Source organism: Neoarius graeffei, chromosome 12, assembly GCF_027579695.1.
Source record: "Neoarius graeffei isolate fNeoGra1 chromosome 12, fNeoGra1.pri, whole genome shotgun sequence".
Lineage (NCBI taxonomy): Eukaryota > Metazoa > Chordata > Actinopteri > Siluriformes > Ariidae > Neoarius > Neoarius graeffei.
The window spans coordinates 44,037,673-44,054,691 of NC_083580.1; the positions used below are offsets into that span (position 1 = coordinate 44,037,673).

Below are 17,019 nucleotides of genomic sequence, written 5' to 3' on the forward strand. Positions count from 1 at the left end.
TTGTACAGGTTAGGACAGTGAGTATCATATAGTTAACTTATTTTCTGAACTAAGTTTTACTAATTACAAGTTATATAGTATTATACAGTTCAGATTAGATTAGATTAGATAGAAGTTTATTGATCCCTTTGGGCGGGTTCCATCAGGGAAATTAAAATTCCAGTAGCATCATTACAGGATAAACAGAGAATAGAAATAGAGAAAAACTTCTAGATAAATTAAATTAACTTAAATTAAATTAAATTAGGTATTTGCATATACAAATATAAAAAAGAATGGGGGGGGGGGGGTCCAACAGAAGAGGTGTTGCACATTATATTGCACATTGTCCAGTAATGTTTATTGTCAGGCTAGCCTACTAGGTTGTGTTATATTCAGCATAAGTAGCATTAGCATCACATTTTGTTGAATCTGCCTCACTCTTTCTCCTAAGGTCTGTTGAATGAGAAACATCTGAGTGACTTAAAATTGATGTTTTGTAACATCAGCTGATAAAATGCGCAGCACCATACATTTTACACATTGCACCGTTAATATCACTGTTGTTTAGTTGGAGCCGTTCATATACTCTGAGACGGTTAGCCTTAAACTTGTCATTATAGTAATGTTACAGTTACCTGTCTGAGGATTAAAGTTGTTCATGTTGACATCACATGGCGCTGTTTTCATTAGTCTTTCTGGGCTCCGCTGTTTTTTCTGAGCAGGTTCCATCTCAAATGATGTAGATTTATGTTTTAGCCAGCTTTGTGTTTCTTTCCTTAAAGCTCATATGCAATGGTTTTCAATTTATGCACATTTAAAACCTTATATGTTAAAAAACCGGGCGGCACGGTGGTGTAGTGGTTAGCACTGTCGCCTCACAGCAAGAAGGTCCTGGGTTCGAGCCCCGGCGAGGGCCTTTCTGTGTGGAGTTTGCATGTTCTCCCCGTGTCCGCGTGGGTTTCCTCTGGGTGCTCCGGTTTCCCCCACAGTCCAAAGACATGCAGGTTAGGTTAACTGGTGACTCTAAATTGACCGTAGGTGTGAATGTGAGTGTGAATGGTTGTCTGTGTCTGTGTCAGCCCTGTGATGACCTGGCGACTTGTCCAAGGTGTACCCCGCCTTTCGCCCATAGTCAGCTGGGATAGGCTCCAGCTTGCCTGCGACCCTGTAGAAGGATAAAGCGGCTAGAGATAATGAGATGAGATGAGATGATGTTAAAAAACCCTCTGTAATTTTCTTCTGGTCCCAAGAAGTATTGTTCATAAGTATGAATTAAAATAAGTTAGTGCGGCGGGCGGCACCGTGGTGTAGTGGTTAGTGCTGTTGCCTTACAGCAAGAAGGTCTGGGTTCGAGCCCCGTGGCCGGCGAGGGCCTTTCTGTGCAGAGTTTGCATGTTCTCCCTGCGTCCGTGTGGGTTTTCTCCGGGTGCTCTGGTTTCCTCCGCAGTCCAAAGACATGCAGGTTAGGTTAACTGGTGACTCTAAATTGACCGTAGGTGTGAATGTGAGTGTGAATGGTTGTCTATGTGTCAGCCCTGTGATGACCTGGTGACTTGTCCAGGGTGTACCCCACCTTTCGCCCATAGTCAGCTGGGATAGGCTCCAGCTTGCTTGCGACCCTGTAGAACAGGATAAAGCAGCTAGAGATGATGAGATGAGATGAAGTTAGTGCGGATCACGGGGAATTTCTGTTCGGCGATTTTCGTGACCACTCGCTGCGTGATGTCATTCAAGACAAACAAACCACTTGAGTCTTCCGTTTACTTACATTGCCATTCGGCTTGAGTGCAAACGTGTGTTTGGGAATTTCCAAAGAAAAAACATGCCTTATTGTTGTGCAGTGAACTGTAACAATGGCACCTGTTCAGGAAGAAGTTTTTACCTTTTTCTGAGAGAGGAGAAGAGACAGTGCACGGGCTTTTTCCGAAAAAAGAGAAGAGGCGGAGCGAGTGGGTTGGCTTTTTCCAAAAGAGGAGAAGAGGCGGAGCGAGTGGGTTGGCTTTTTCCGTAAGAGGAGAAGAGGCAGAGCGAGAGGGTTGGCTTTTTCCAAAAGAGGAGAAGAGGCGGAGCGAGTGGGTTGGCTTTTTCCATAAGAGGAGAAGAGGCGGAGCGAGAGGGTTGGCTTTTTCCAAAAGAGGAGAAGAGGCGGAGCGAGAGAGTTGGCTTTTTCCGAAAGAGGAGAAGAGGCGGAGCGAGTGGATTGGCTTTTTCCGAAAAAGAAGAAGAGGCGGAGCGAGAGGGTTGGCTTTTTCCGAAAGAGGAGAAGAGGCGGAGCGAGAGGGTTGGCTTTTTCCGAAAGAGGAGAAGAGGCGGAGCGAGTGGGTTGGCTTTTTCCGAAAGAGGAGAAGAGGCGGAGAGAGAGGGTTGGCTTTTTCCGAAAGAGGAGAAGAGACGGAGCGAGAGGGTTGGCTTTTTCCAAAAAAGGAGAAGAGGCGGAGCAAGAGGGTTGGCTTTTTCCGAAAGAGGAGAAGAGGCGGAGCGAGAGGGCTGGCTTTTTCCGAAAAAGGAGAAGAGGCGGAGAGAGTGGGTTGTCTTTTTCCGAAAAAGGAGAAGAGGCGGAGCAAGGGGGTTGGCTTTTTCTGAAAGAGGAGACGAGGTGGAGAGAGTGGATTGTGTGCGTGAAGCCAGAGGGTTGTTTTTTTCTGGAAGAGGAGAAGAGGCAGAGAGAGTGGGTTGGCTTTTTCTGAAAAAGGAGAAGAGGCAGGGCAAGGGGGTTGGCTTTTTCTGAAAGAGGAGATGAGGTGGAGAGAGTGGATTGTGCGCGTGAAGCCAGAGGGTTGTTTTTTTTTCCGGAAGAAGAGAAGAGGCAGAGAGAACGGATTGTGCGCGTGAAACAAAGTCAAGCAGTCAAAGAAGAAACGGACCAGCAACGCTCAAGCAAAAAGGAGAAGATTGGAGGTAAACATTTTTACTTTTGCTTGCAATTGACAAATCAAGAAGCCTAAGGGATCCTGTACAATCATTGTGGAAATGAGACAAAGGGATATTTCCTCACTTAGAGTAGACTATAAATAGTATAATGCGACAGATGGCAGGCTAATGTGGCCTACCAGCGCACTGTCAGGTAATCGTTACCTATATCCACTAGGGAGGGAGGTTTAATTATTCTTCAAAAGGGCTCTTATTTAGTATTACAACGAAAGTAAGAATTTATCATAATTACCAGGATAAATCATTTGGGCCCGAGTCTTGTTGACGTCCGGCGTCACCGTGATCAGAGTCTGTTGAGTTGCTGTCCGATTCCGGGGCTGCACGATCAAACCAGTGAGCCACATTCACCGATTGCTTCGCAACAGCCATAGGTTCATACATATATGGTTTCACCTCTTGATATTCAATTTGGAGAGTTCCTATTTCAAAATCGTATCGCTTTCAGACATTTTACACAACCTCTCATGAACAAAGTCCATACACGTATGCTCGGTTCGCAAGTAAACACAGAGCTGCTCCCAGTCTGTTTGGCTTAAATGACATCACGACGACTGCCCCCGGCAGTGAAAGTGCGCATAAGTGAGATGTAAACAAACCTTCGGAAATTGGGCAAAACAGTATATTTTAACCATTTTATTCAATTTTAGGGTGCAAATTAGACACTAGGAGGATTGAATTCGCTTTCTGGGTCGTTCTTTTAGACAATAAAGTTGATATTCTATGTTTCACCTCTGACCGTTGCCTATGACCTTTAAACTTAATATCACTGTTAGCTTGTCTGTGCTATGCTAGCGGGAGGTGCAGAGAGTGTGTTCAGGGTCGAAGTCAGACAGTCAGACACAGCAGTTTTGGCCAGTCGTCCTACAGTAAGCACCGCTGTAGATGTTGGTTGAACATTAATATACATCGCTGTAAATGTATGCGGGAATTTCCCTCATTCTAAGTGTTGGATTTGCGGGAATCAATTAAATTGTGTGCAATACCCGCAATCCCACGCTGAAATTCAGGCCCTGAGACAGTACCCATAAATAAATTCACAGTATTATTATTATTATTATTATTATTATTATTATCATTTAACACTGTGGTACAATCACATGTGGAGAGAACTTTTGTCACTTTTCAGTTCGGTTAAATTTTATTTTTCCCCAAGCAGCAGCCTTTTATCTGCAGCTTCACGCAACACACAGCAGAAATGTGTGGAGATATTAGTACTGAGTGGATTACGGCGATAGTTCATGCAACACGTGGTGTTTTTTCATAATTAGTCGGTAAACTCGGCATTGTCTTAAGCAGACTGAAAAATGTACACTTATATTTACAGTTAAAATATTTCGCCATGTAGTATTTCAGTGTTCTGTCAAACTGACTAGCTAGATACTGACCTAATATGTTGATAAGCTAACTAGCTACGGTAGAGCATGATGTTAGCACAGGACCCAACTCGCCAAGTTTAGATTCATAGTTCTAAATGTTTAGACAAAAGTTAGGTTGGAATATTAATACAACAAGTAAATACATCATACCTCTTAATGTAGTGATGGTCTCTTTGTCGAGTTGATCCATATTCCAAGACTGAGATGATGATGATAAATTGATCGCTGTGCTCTCCTCGTGTGACTAAATGGCGTTGTGGACAGGTTAGAGCTTGTACCATTGGGACTATACCATTTCCTGGGGTGGGGGGCTATGTTTGCTTGCCATTTTTCTTATGAAAACGAAATTTTCTACAATCATTGAACTTCAAAATCCTAATATTTAATCCTGTACATGTGATCAATAATTAAAGACTGGTTAATTGCCCCTCTTATTACACACACAATTATGGTAGCAACACCCCTTGACAACCTAATGTGATAACCTAACCAAGTCACTCGAACTTCCGCGCACACCTATTGCTTATTGTAGGTCAAGATCAGACATCGTCACTGGCTAGATCTACTGCAGAAAGGGCTATAATGATTTGGCGTTGTGTGATTTGCCTTGTGTTTGTGGGTCTAACTCTCAAATCTTGATTAAGTCATATAAATTTGGCCCATAGTCATAGTCCAGACTTTCGGGTTATTTGTGGGATCGATGGATGTACTAAAGAATATCGAGTTTATAACTCACTTTGGTATCACCTTGACAGTGCCAGTGGCAGATTGAGGAGAGAGGGGAGATCAGCAACTTCTAGATGGGAATCTACCTCAAGGGTGGACCGAAACATGATCTTGCGGCCATACAGGTAGGCAGTACTGCCAAAGCACCTGCAAGTATGCTTTTATTTGTGAACACTTGCAAATCTAACTGTAACTAACTGCAATAACAATAGCCTATATCCACATTGATAAAGTTTTGTACATGTAATATTTGCAGTTTGCATGTGTTGACACACACTTTTGCAGTAAAGGCAGATTTATATACATTTATAGTGTGAGAGTTCTGGGTGACTTATTACCAATGTATTACTTTTTATTTAAATGCTTTCGGAGCATTATATTATGTGTGGCCTCAGAAATTGGTTTGTTCTTAATTAGCCTACTACCAGTATTTGTATTAAACCCATGTAGTGCACCTCCAGCTCCCAACTAAATGCTGAATATGAACTCAATTGGACAATTTTGGGATACAGTGGTGCTTGAAAGTTTGTGAACCCTTCATAATTTTCTATATTTCTGCATAAAAATGACCTAAAACATCATCAGATTTTCACACAAGTCCTAAAAGTAAATAAAGAGAACCCAGGTAAACAAATGAGACAAAAATATTATACTTGGTCATTTATTTATTGAGGAAAATGATCCAATATAACATATTTGTGCGTGGCAAAAGTATGTGAACCTTTGCTTTCAGTATCTGGTGTGACCCCCTTGTGCAGCAATAACTGCAACTAATGTTTCTGGTAACTGTTGATCAGTCCTGCACACTGGCTTGGAGGAATTTTAGCCCATTCCTCCATACAGAACAGCTTCAACTCTGGGATGTTGGTGGGTTTCCTCACATGAACTGCTCGCTTCAGGTCCTTCCACAACATTTCGATTGGATTAAGGTCAGGACTTTGACTTGGCCATTCCAAAACATTAACTTTATTCTTCTTTAACCATTCTTTGGTAGAACGACTTGTGTGCTTAGGGTCATTGTCTTGCTGCATGACCCACCTTCTCTTGAGATTCAGTTCATGGACAGATATCCTGACATTTTCCTTTAGAATTAACTGGTATAATTCAGCAAGCATAATGATGGCAAGCCGTCCTGGCCCAGCTGCAGCAAAACAGGCCCAAACCATGATACTACCACCATCATGTTTCACAGATAGGATAAGGTTCTTATGCTGGAATGCAGTGTTTTCCTTTCTCCAAACATAACGCTTCTCATTTAAACCAAAAAGTTCTATTTTGGTCTCATCCGTCCACAAAACATTTTTCCAATAGCCTTCTGGCTTGTCCATGTGATCTTTAGCAAACTGTAGACGAGCAGCATTGTTCATTTTGGAGAGCAGTGGCTTTCTTCTTGCAACCCTGGCATGCACACCATTGTTGTTCAGTGTTCTCCTGATGGTGGACTCATGAACATTAACATTAGCCAATGTGAGAGAGGCCTTCAGTTGCTTAGAAGTTAACCTGTGGTCCTTTGTGACCTTGCCGACTATTACATGCCTTGCTCTTGGAGTGATCTTTGTTGATTGACCACTCCTGGGGAGGGTAACAATGGTCTTGAATTTCCTCCATTTGTACACAATCTGTCTGACTGTGGATTGGTGGAGTCCAAACTCTTTAGAGATGGTTTTGTAACCTTTTCCAACCTGATGAGCATCAACAACACTTTTTCTGAGGTCCTCAGAAATCTCCTTGGTTCCTGCCATGATACACTTCCACAAACATGTGTTGTAAAGATCAGACTTTGATAGATCCCTGTTCTTTAAATTAAACAGGGTGCCCACTCACACCTGATTGTCATCCCATTGATTTGAAAACACCTGACTCTAATTTCACCTTCAAATTAACTGCTAATCCTAGAGGTTCACATACTTTTGCCACTCACAGATATGTAATATTGGATCATTTTCCTCAATAAAAAAATAACCAAGTAAAATATTTTTGTCTCATTTGTTTAACTGGGTTCTCTTTATCTACTTTTAGGACTTGCATGAAAATCTGATGATGTTTTAGGTCATATTTATGCAGAAATATAGAAAATTCTAAAGGGTTCACAAACTTTCAAGCACCACTGTACACTGTTTCAGGCTCATCTGTAAATGTCGATTAAAAATCAATGTGGTTTAGTAGTACAGTGGATTACAAACCTATGTGCTGTTCATGGCACTGAGGAAACATGTTTCCATAACACGGCCTGATTCCACAACAGTATATCAAAGTGTTCTGATTTGAAACGCCTCTTATGACTTTGGGTTCCTGCTCCTCTATACTTTTCATGTCCATGAATACAGGCCAGCTGCAATGGTGGAGGGCAGAGAGCGACCAATAGAGGGTGCAACATTGGATGCAGAGCAATCAGCGGTAGAGAACATAGAACCCTGTCCCGCTTCTGTCACCCCAGAGCATTTTGGTGCTTTCGACAGTTCGCTGTCATTGTACTCTGGCTTTGACAACAGCACCCTCACCTCTCCACAGCGCCCCGCTATGTCCCAGACTGGTGATTGTACTACACAAACAACTTTGAATATCTCAGATATTCCAAGTGAGCCTGCAGATGGCCCCTCTGCATCAAACCAATCTGAGGTATATTAATGCATATTTCTTGAGCACGCCATAACAGTTTTTTTCATCAAGTACCTGGTTATTTGATTTTTCTGGATGTGTGTGTGTTGGTCACAGTCAGTTGTTGATTTTTTGTAGCGGAGCTCCATACTTAAGAAAATATGGTAACCCATCGAGTTGATTTTTCATGGATACACAGGGATCCTGGCCGTGTACATCCGTCCATCCGTGCCCCTCGCGATTCTGATTGGCTGTTTGATTTTGGTGGGAACTAGAAGTGCGAGCGCACCTACATAACTTATTTTTGTCTCCAGATAATTTCATATTTATCTGGTTTTTCCACCGAGAACATCTCCAACAGCGCAACAAAATAATAATAATTTTTACAAACTTTAAAAAAATGTCAGAACAAGTTAACCAAGGAGAGAAAGATGAAGTCAAAACCGGGAAGAGAAAGAGAGTTTTGACAGAGGAAGAAAAGGAAAGAAAACGTGAAAGAGCTAGAGAAAGGCAAAGAAATCTTTCACAAGAAAAGCGACAAGCTGAAAGAGAAAGAAAACGTGTAAAAAATAAATTAATAGAAATGATGAGCTGTAGGAATTTAATTCTAAATAGTGATGTTGATTTTGAAATCACTGCGAAATCCTTCAGGATCTGACAAGTTGACCTGAATCCAGTCAGTGTTTTCATGAATCGTGTATCTTTTGTTTTCAAAACATTTTGCTGTAAATCCCTAAAGCACACTGTAGTTTATAGTAATAAAAAGAATAATATACATGTGAGTTTGGAGAAATGTATCTTCTCGTGATAAAATTGAAATTGAAACACATCAAAGTACATCATCTGTTGCATGATTGTTTTCATTTGAATGGAAGCTCCGCTATTAGGTAGTACCTAATTTTATATTATCTTTAGTGGTTGGCCCAATGTGAGCAGCCCCCTGCTCTCACACAGTCAACCAATACTGCAGTCATGCAGTGCAGGCTAATTTCCTCAATCACCTTACCTGCTCCACTAGGTTAAACCAAACATCTGTAATAAGATATTTTGTTCAAAGGTGTATCCTGTAGCAAAGACAATTCTGCATTATCATAAAAACATTATAAAAATAGTGGTGGGAGCAGTTAGTCTTATCTCACTTACTCTTCCAAATAAATACTTCATTTAATTAAAGTTAAAAGCTGTCTATATCTGCAGCATAAAGTTACCGGTATTATAGATATCTTCAAGAAAAATCAAACGACCAAAAGATACACAAATTTATTGTACATGTCTAATATTAACTGTTACTGTTCTTTTTAAAGGATGACTTCTGCCAGGACATTCTGACTAGACAAGCTACTGCCATCATATTGACTGCGAGAGAAAAACATCATCTTTCTCAGGTCTGTCCTCATGCACTCTGTTTGTGAGTGTAGTTCATCTAACTGTTAGCCAAGCATCACATGCATTGTTAATTTTTACAGTTTTGCTGTGTGCATGTACCACAATAATTTTTGTTCAACACATCTATCTATCTATCTATCTATCTATCTATCTATCTATCTATCTATCTATCTATCTATCTATCTATCTATCTGTCTGTCTGTCTGTCTCTCTGTCTATGTATGTATCGTTCACTCGGTCATTTGTTGATAACTTCATTGCTTTACTTGTTTATAACTGTTAATACTCACCAAAGGGGTGTTGTAATCTCTGGTGTAGTAGACAGTACAAAATCAGCACCTTGATATAGGACTATTGAGATATGATACTAATCTGTTGTCCTTTTGGGGTTGTTTTTCAGGCTGGTGTGAATGAGGTCGTGGCAGGAATGCAACAGCACCAAGCTTTGTTGGTAACCAATCTGAGGAGTTGACTACAAAGAGTATTCCAAAACCATCAGGAAGGTGATCTTGAAAAGGAGGCTATGGCAGTATTTGATCAGTTGGAGGATCCATTTGACTCTGTTTCAACAACATACAGGCAGGACAGTGTGATTAAGAACTGTTTCCATTTTGTGGACTCAGAGAATGGTTACTGTTGGGTATACTGCTTGCTTGCAAAAAAAAAAAAAAAAAAGGAGCAAAAAGAATCCTGTCTACCAAACCCAAATGTTTTCATTATGTACTTCTCATCAAAAGTCTGGAACAGTTATTGTCCCATCCAAAAGTCCTGGCAATGATAGATGAGCCACAGAAATACAGAAGTGGGTATTTGTATGACGTATCCGATGGAGAACTCATGAAATCACACCCTTTATTTTCTGTCTGAGGATTAAAGTTGTTTATGTTGACATCACATGGCGCTGTTTTCATTAGTCTTTTTGGATCAGCAAGGTAAGGCCAGGAGAGACCAAGGGCAAGGCCACAGTGACCATGGCAACCGCTCACCATATGAAAAGGGTCATAAGGAACAAGGCGGTTGGCAGCAAGATCATCATCCCCACTCTGGCCAGAGATGGCAGGAGCGCTCCGACCGTAGCCCTACACATAGGGGTAGAGGTGACCAACACAGTGACTCAGACCAACCTGGTAAGTTCCGCTCAGAGCTGGATTTTTTGAAAGCCCAGTTGGCTGAGATTAAAGGACTGTTACAGAAGAGGTCAGACCCCTCAACAGATAAAACATAAGAGCCCAAGAAAGATGACAAAGGCTACCCACTGGCATGACTAGGCCAGGAACCACAAGTATATCTCGTGAAAGGGGGAGGAGATCCCTGTGAAACAGCAGGTGATGGTGAGGATGTAGGGCCCCCCCTGGTGGTGAAGGCAAACACACAAAATGCACTGCTCATGTGCGCTAAAGTCTTCACCACCATCTCTCAGACACGGCTCTCACAAGGTGACCCAATCCCAACCAAGCCCTGCAACATAAACTTGATCAGCTTCACGCAGAACAAAGCCCCAGTAACACAATGGCATGGTTGGAACTCACATTCCAAGGCATGTCAATCATACATCCCACTTACATCTGCTCTGTGGGTACGGAAGAACTACTGATTGGCCAAGACCTACTCGACAGGTTGGCGCCACTCATTGATTGTCGTCGCAGTCAATTGTGGGCCCAAATCACGACCCCACAGTCGTTGGATCCCACAAAATATGCACAAGCCCGTTGCGATGAGATTAGTGCAGACACTGACCAACCAAGCCCCACGGGAGACCAAATTTCTGATGAACTTCAGTTCATGTCTTTGTACACCGAGTCTGGTGTCGAAACACCCGACATCGCGATTCCCCCTAGTGGCCACTATTCTTTGGAAAACCACACCTTTTTCCTTTGTTATTTGAGTAACTCAACCTCAGCTATGTACTGCCCTATCCTATCAGGTGAAGTGCGAGTCAATGGGACCACGGTCCTCAATGCAGCTATGACGTTTTGGTCTAAGAAATCAGCCATCAGCCAGACTTTGTTTGACACGCTGTGTCAAAGCCATTCCTGCCCCGTATTCATGCAGAAAAGCCTCCCTCTATCCATCGACAAAGGCACCCATTTCACTGCTGGTGTAATGGCTGTGCTGTGGAACATGTTAGGCATTGAGGCGAAATTCCATATCGCGTACCACCCTCAAGCCTCTGGTCAGGTTGAAAGAGCCAATTAAACCATTGTGAGCATGCTGCGGAAGTATGTTACCCACCATGGTAAAGATTGGGATGTGAAACTTCCCTTGGTGCTAACGGCCATTAGGTCCACCCATCATCGCACCACTGGAGTCACACCCTTTGAGAAGATGGCTGGGCGGGAGATGGTTCTCCCACTGCATCTCCTGTACAGACCAGAGGACATGAGCGTCGCAACTGCATACACCGCACATCAATATGTCACCAACCTACAACGCCACCTACAGTCAACCTTTGCATGGGCCCAAAAGAATCTCGAAACGAGAGTAAAAGGACAAAAGGCCTACTACGACCGAATCTCAAAGAAGTTCCTACTATACTGGTCGGGACTTTTCGATCGTGGGAAAACTGTCCCCCATCGCGTATCGCATTAGGACATCCAGGCCTAATCAAATGCCCTAGTAATCAAATCAAGCGTGTCTGTGAAGATTCTCAGTCATCCAGGTCATAGTAAACTGTGGGTGGTAAAAGAGAGCAACTGGACTTGCTTGAAGTCCAGTTGCTCTCTTTTACCACCCACAATCAAATCAAGCCTTTTGAACAGTCCTCACTCCAAAAGGGGGTGGACGACAGTTAGGCCCATCCTGTCCACTTAGCTTGTACGTCTCACTCACCCATAAGCGTACACTAACATTCCCAGTCACATTTCTGCTCTAATCCATAACACTGTGCATGCCGTAGACAAGTTGGCCGAAATAATCAAGAACGAGATCAAATACTTCCGGGTAGTAAGGGATTTGATGCAAGACCTGCTTAGAGAAATTAGCAGCTCAATCAGTACCCTGAGTAGTGGTAAAATCCCACCGTATCTGATACCCCTTTAGCATGGTACAACCCCGATTCCAAAAAAGTTGGGACAAAGTACAAATTGTAAATAAAAATGGAATGCAATAATTTACAAATCTCAAAAACTGATATTGTATTCACAATAGAACATAGACAACATACCAAATGTCGAAAGTGAGACATTTTGAAATTTCATGCCAAATATTGGCTCATTTGAAATTTCATGACAGCAACACATCTCAAAAAAGCTGGGACAGGGGCAATAAGAGGCTGGAAAAGTTAAAGGTACAAAAAAGGAACAGCTGGAGGACCAAATTGCAACTTATTAGGTCAATTGGCAATAGGTCATTAACATGACTGGGTATAAAAAGAGCATCTTGGAGTGGCAGCGGCTCTCAGAAGTAAAGATGGGAAGAGGATCACCAATCCCCCTAATTCTGCGCCGACAAATAGTGGAGCAATATCAGAAAGGAGTTCGACAGTGTAAAATTGCAAAGAGTTTGAACATATCATCATCTACAGTGCATAATATCATCAAAAGATTCAGAGAATCTGGAAGAATCTCTGTGCGTAAGGGTCAAGGCCGGAAAACCATACTGGGTGCCCGTGATCTTTGGGACCTTAGACGGCACTGCATCACATACAGGCATGCTTCTGTATTGGAAATCACAAAATGGGCTCAGGAATATTTCCAGAGAACATTATCTGTGAACACAATTCACCGTGCTAGCTGCTGTTGCCAGCTAAAACTCTATAGTTCAAAGAAGAAGCCATATCTAAACATGATCCAGAAGCGCAGACGTCTTCTCTGGGCCAAGGCTCATTTAAAATGGACTGTGGCAAAGTGGAAAACTGTTCTGTGGTCAGACGAATCAAAATTTGAAGTATTTTATGGAAATCAGGGACGCTTTGTCATTCGGACTAAAGAGGAGAAGGACGACCCAAGTTGTTATCAGCTCTCAGTTCAGAAGCCTGCATCTCTGATGGTATGGGGTTGCATTAGTGCATGTAGCATGGGCAGCTTACACATCTGGAAAGACACCATCAATGCTGAAAGGTATATCCAGGTTCTAGAGCTGGGGTGTCATGGTAACGGCCCGCGGGCCGGATACGGCCCGATTGGTCATCACATCCGGCCCGGTGGTTCATGAGACTTTTTTTTTTAAATAATAAATTAATAAAAATCGAATGTTTTGTGTGTTTTTTTTCGTAATGATTTTAAATCTAATGTTTCAATTTGATTCAATTTTCGTGTAATCCATCGGTTCATTTTTAGCTGCTCTCTGCTTGCTGCAGCACACGCAGGTGCAATGACCCGGATTTAATGTAGAGTAGGCTAGTTGTTGCTCGTTCACAAGATGTTGTCTAAAAAGAGAAAAGTTGATTCTGAGGGTCGCATCTTTCAGGAAAAATGGAGAGAGAAATACTTTTTATGGGAAGTAGGGGGAAAACCTGTTTGTCTGATTTGTTCGCAACAAGTGACTGTACCGAAGGAATACAATGTCAAGAGACATTACGAGACCCACGCCGACAAATACAGCCAATTCACCGGGCAACGCAGGACTGAAAAGCTAAATGAGCTTGCTTCAAACCTTCAAAAACAGCAAGCAGCTTTCTCAAAGTCTCGAGAGACACATGAAGGTTCGTTTTAATATCATACATCATCTTCAGTTCTCCTTTAATGTTAAATGCGGCTGTTTTCAAAAAGGGGTGTCTCAATATCTTTGTTGTACATTTTATTTCATGTTAGGGGCAGTGAAGGCGAGCTACATCATCGCGTGGGAGATCGCCAAAGTGTCCAAGCCATTTTCGGAGGGTGCATTCGTCAAGGATAAATACGCATCTGTTGGAATCCAATCTTTCTATCAGTTATTGCCACCAGAGTACCCAATTATCACGGCCTTTGCCGGTAAAATACTCTGTATGTTCGGGACAACATATTTATGTGAACAGGCATTTTCAGTAATGAATATTAGTAAATCGAAACTGCGTAGTTGTCTGACCCATGGACATCTCAACGATGTCATGAAAATAGCAACTGCCCAGAGTCTGTCCCCCAATGTCGACAAGCTGGTAAAAAGTAAAAGACTTCTGGCTTCCACATGTAAAATGTAGCTGGTATTTCTCCCCCATGTAACTTTGTGCTGTGCGCTTGAGGGGGAATAAACAGGATGGGTGTGTGGAAATATATGTGGGACTTGACCAGCAAAGTTAATGTGCCATCTGTAGTTTGTTTTTATTGGTATGTTCAGTCATATTTGGCTCTTTTAAACTAATGCTACTGGATATTTAGTCACTTGACCTATTGGTGGAATTATTTACCCTGGCACTTCTTTCTTTTGACTCATTTAGGCCTACTTGCCAATCGTTTTAATTGGCCTAATTAGGCCTATGCATTGACATGTTTTTGATGTGCAAGATCAATAAATCTGATCTAAGTCATTTACAGTTTACACTTGTGTTATTTGTGTCTTAGTCTATTTCTGTAGCATTTTTTTTATAAATGTAGGCTACTTGCATGCTTAGACTGTCACATTTTCAGAGGGTAAATTGCTTTTGTCTGCCATGTTATTGTGCGCCTCATTTTGAGGCTATAGCTTTACAATTCCTTTTGGGCGTATAGGCCTTCAAAAATCATATAAAATAATGTCCTTTTGTTGAGTTAGTGTCTGGTCTTTTCAGGCCAAAAGTGTAATTCGGCCCCCAAGGTCCCACTTGAAAAAAATCTGGCCCCCTTACCAATTTCACCCTGGCACCCCTGTTCTAGAGCAACATATGCTCCCATCCAGATGATGTCTCTTTCAGGGAAGGCCTTGCATTTTCCAACATGACAATGCCAAACCACGTGCTGCATCAATTACAGCATCATGGCTGTGTAGAAGAAGGGTCCAGGTACTGAACTGGCCAGCCTGCAGTCCAGATCTTTCACCCATAGAAAACATTTGGCGCATCATAAAATGGAAGATACGACAAAAAAGACCTAAGACAGTTGAGCAACTAGAATCCTACATTAGACAAGAATGGATTAACATTCCTATCCCTAAACTTGAGCAACTTGTCTCCTCAGTCCCCAGACGTTTACAGACTGTTGTAAAGAGAAAAGGGGATGTCTCACAGTGGTAAACATGGCCTTGTCCCAACATTTTTGAGATGTGTTGTTGTCATGAAATTTAAAATCACCTAATTTTTCTCTTTAAATGATACATTTTCTCAGTTTAAACATTTGATATGTCATCTATGTTCTATTCTGAATAAAATATGGAATTTTGAAACTTCCACATCATTGCATTCCGTTTTTATTTACAATTTGTACTTTGTCCCAACTTTTTTGGAATCGGGGTTGTAGCATTCAATTGCAAATTAATTGCTAAGGGTTTTGAGTAAGGGGCGGCACGGTGGTGTAGTGGTTAGCACTGTCGCCTCACAGCAAGAAGTTCCGGGTTCGAGTCCCGTGGGCGGCGAGGGCCTTTCTGTGCGGAGTTTGCATGTTCTCCCCGTGCAGGGCTCGAAATTAACTTTTTTTCTTTGTGTCCCCCAGTGGTCCCGAATTCTGTGTTGTATTGTCCCGAATGGAAGCAATAGTGTCCCCATTTTTTTCCTCTCTGAAATAACCAGTGGTTAATATTATCATATGAAGTTACTATTTGCAACTATGCGATTTTGAACCCTTTATATCATTTTTACAATAAGCCACAAGACACAAGCGACACATGTCCTATACATCATCTACTTCAAAATTACAGTTATTGCATTTTCAGTTTATTAAACTTTGGCGATCTCACTGTATGAATAGATACCCGTTTATTTAAAGGGGCCAACTAGCTCATTCAGAAAATGTTTCAACTCCCTACATCTGCAGTACACTTTAGTTGAAAATAAGACCCCTTATGTTCATTTCATCTACTTATACCTTGAATATCTGTTGGCACTTATAAGGCCAGCTTATAATTTTCACCATTACCGTTATCCATTTTTATGAACTTTCCGTTATCCATTACCGTTATCCATTTTTATGAACTTTCCGTTATCCATTTTTATGAACTTTCCGTTATCCATTTTATGAACTTTCGCTGCCGAAACGTGGGTGCAAATGTTAGCAACATCAGCATAGTGCCAGGTCCGAGCCTAGTTGTGCTGCTGACTGACTAAACTTTCTGAACTAGAAAGACACCAAGAAAACTCACTTATTCTGTTGAACGGTATCTTCCATCAATATCATCCACATCATTCCTGTTGTATTTTATAACGTGTCTAACAGTGTTCATTAAGTTCATTCAGTTGCTCGCGTTGCCTGCAGACCAGGCGATGACACTTTGGATCCTGAAGGTCCCAGAGACGTTATGTCTGGGCTTTCAGTTTCTTCCCCGCGGTCGGTCCGCTTCAACCACTTCAGCATTTTTGTTCTGGCAAGAGTCGGCGCAGCGTGTGCGGTAGCAATTCCATTCCAAGTCCATATAATGCGGACTCCGGCCGAAGATTCTCGAACAGAATGCGCTGCTCTGTAGCCTACGGATGCAGGTGCATTGAAAGTGTAGCTACTATGTATTTTTCGCTGTTAACGTTTTAAAATTAAAATTGACAAATTAGGTGAATGTCTACGTATGTGTTACGGCTTTGTAAATAATATTAATGTAGAACTTTTTTTCTAGATCTATTTTTTTCCATTGTCCCGGGATTGTCCCAGATATGATAATTTTGTGTCCCGATGACATTTTTTATGGTCCCCGGGACATCGGGACACCGTTAGTTTCGAGCGCTGTCCCCGTGTCTGCGTGGGTTTCCTCCGGGTGCTCCGGTTTCCCCCACAGTCCAAAGACATGCAGGTTAGGTTAACTGGTGACTCTAAATTGACCGTAGGTGTGAATGGGAGTGTGAATGGTTGTCTGTGTCAGCCCTGTGATGACCTGGCGACTTGTCCAGGGTGTACCCCGCCTTTCGCCCGTAGTCAGCTGGGATAGGCTCCAGCTTGCCTGCGACCCTGTAGAACAGGATAAAGCGGCTAGAGATAATGAGATGAGG

At 42.2% G+C, this 17,019-nt stretch overlaps 1 protein-coding gene across 1 annotated transcript in view; it reads left to right on the forward strand.

Moving 5' to 3' along the window:
• The window catches only part of LOC132895376 (uncharacterized), a 72,183-nt gene extending 62,238 nt beyond the window's left edge, over window positions 1-9,945 (forward strand). Inside the window, exons 2-5 of the mRNA XM_060935920.1 lie at window positions 5,045-5,140; window positions 7,343-7,634; window positions 8,918-8,998; window positions 9,400-9,945. Coding sequence (XP_060791903.1) covers window positions 5,121-5,140; window positions 7,343-7,634; window positions 8,918-8,998; window positions 9,400-9,471 — 465 coding nt within the window. The 5' untranslated portion in view covers window positions 5,045-5,120 and the 3' untranslated portion in view covers window positions 9,472-9,945. The remainder of the gene's footprint in view (window positions 1-5,044; window positions 5,141-7,342; window positions 7,635-8,917; window positions 8,999-9,399) is intronic.
• The last annotated feature ends 7,074 nt before the right edge of the window (window positions 9,946-17,019 follow it).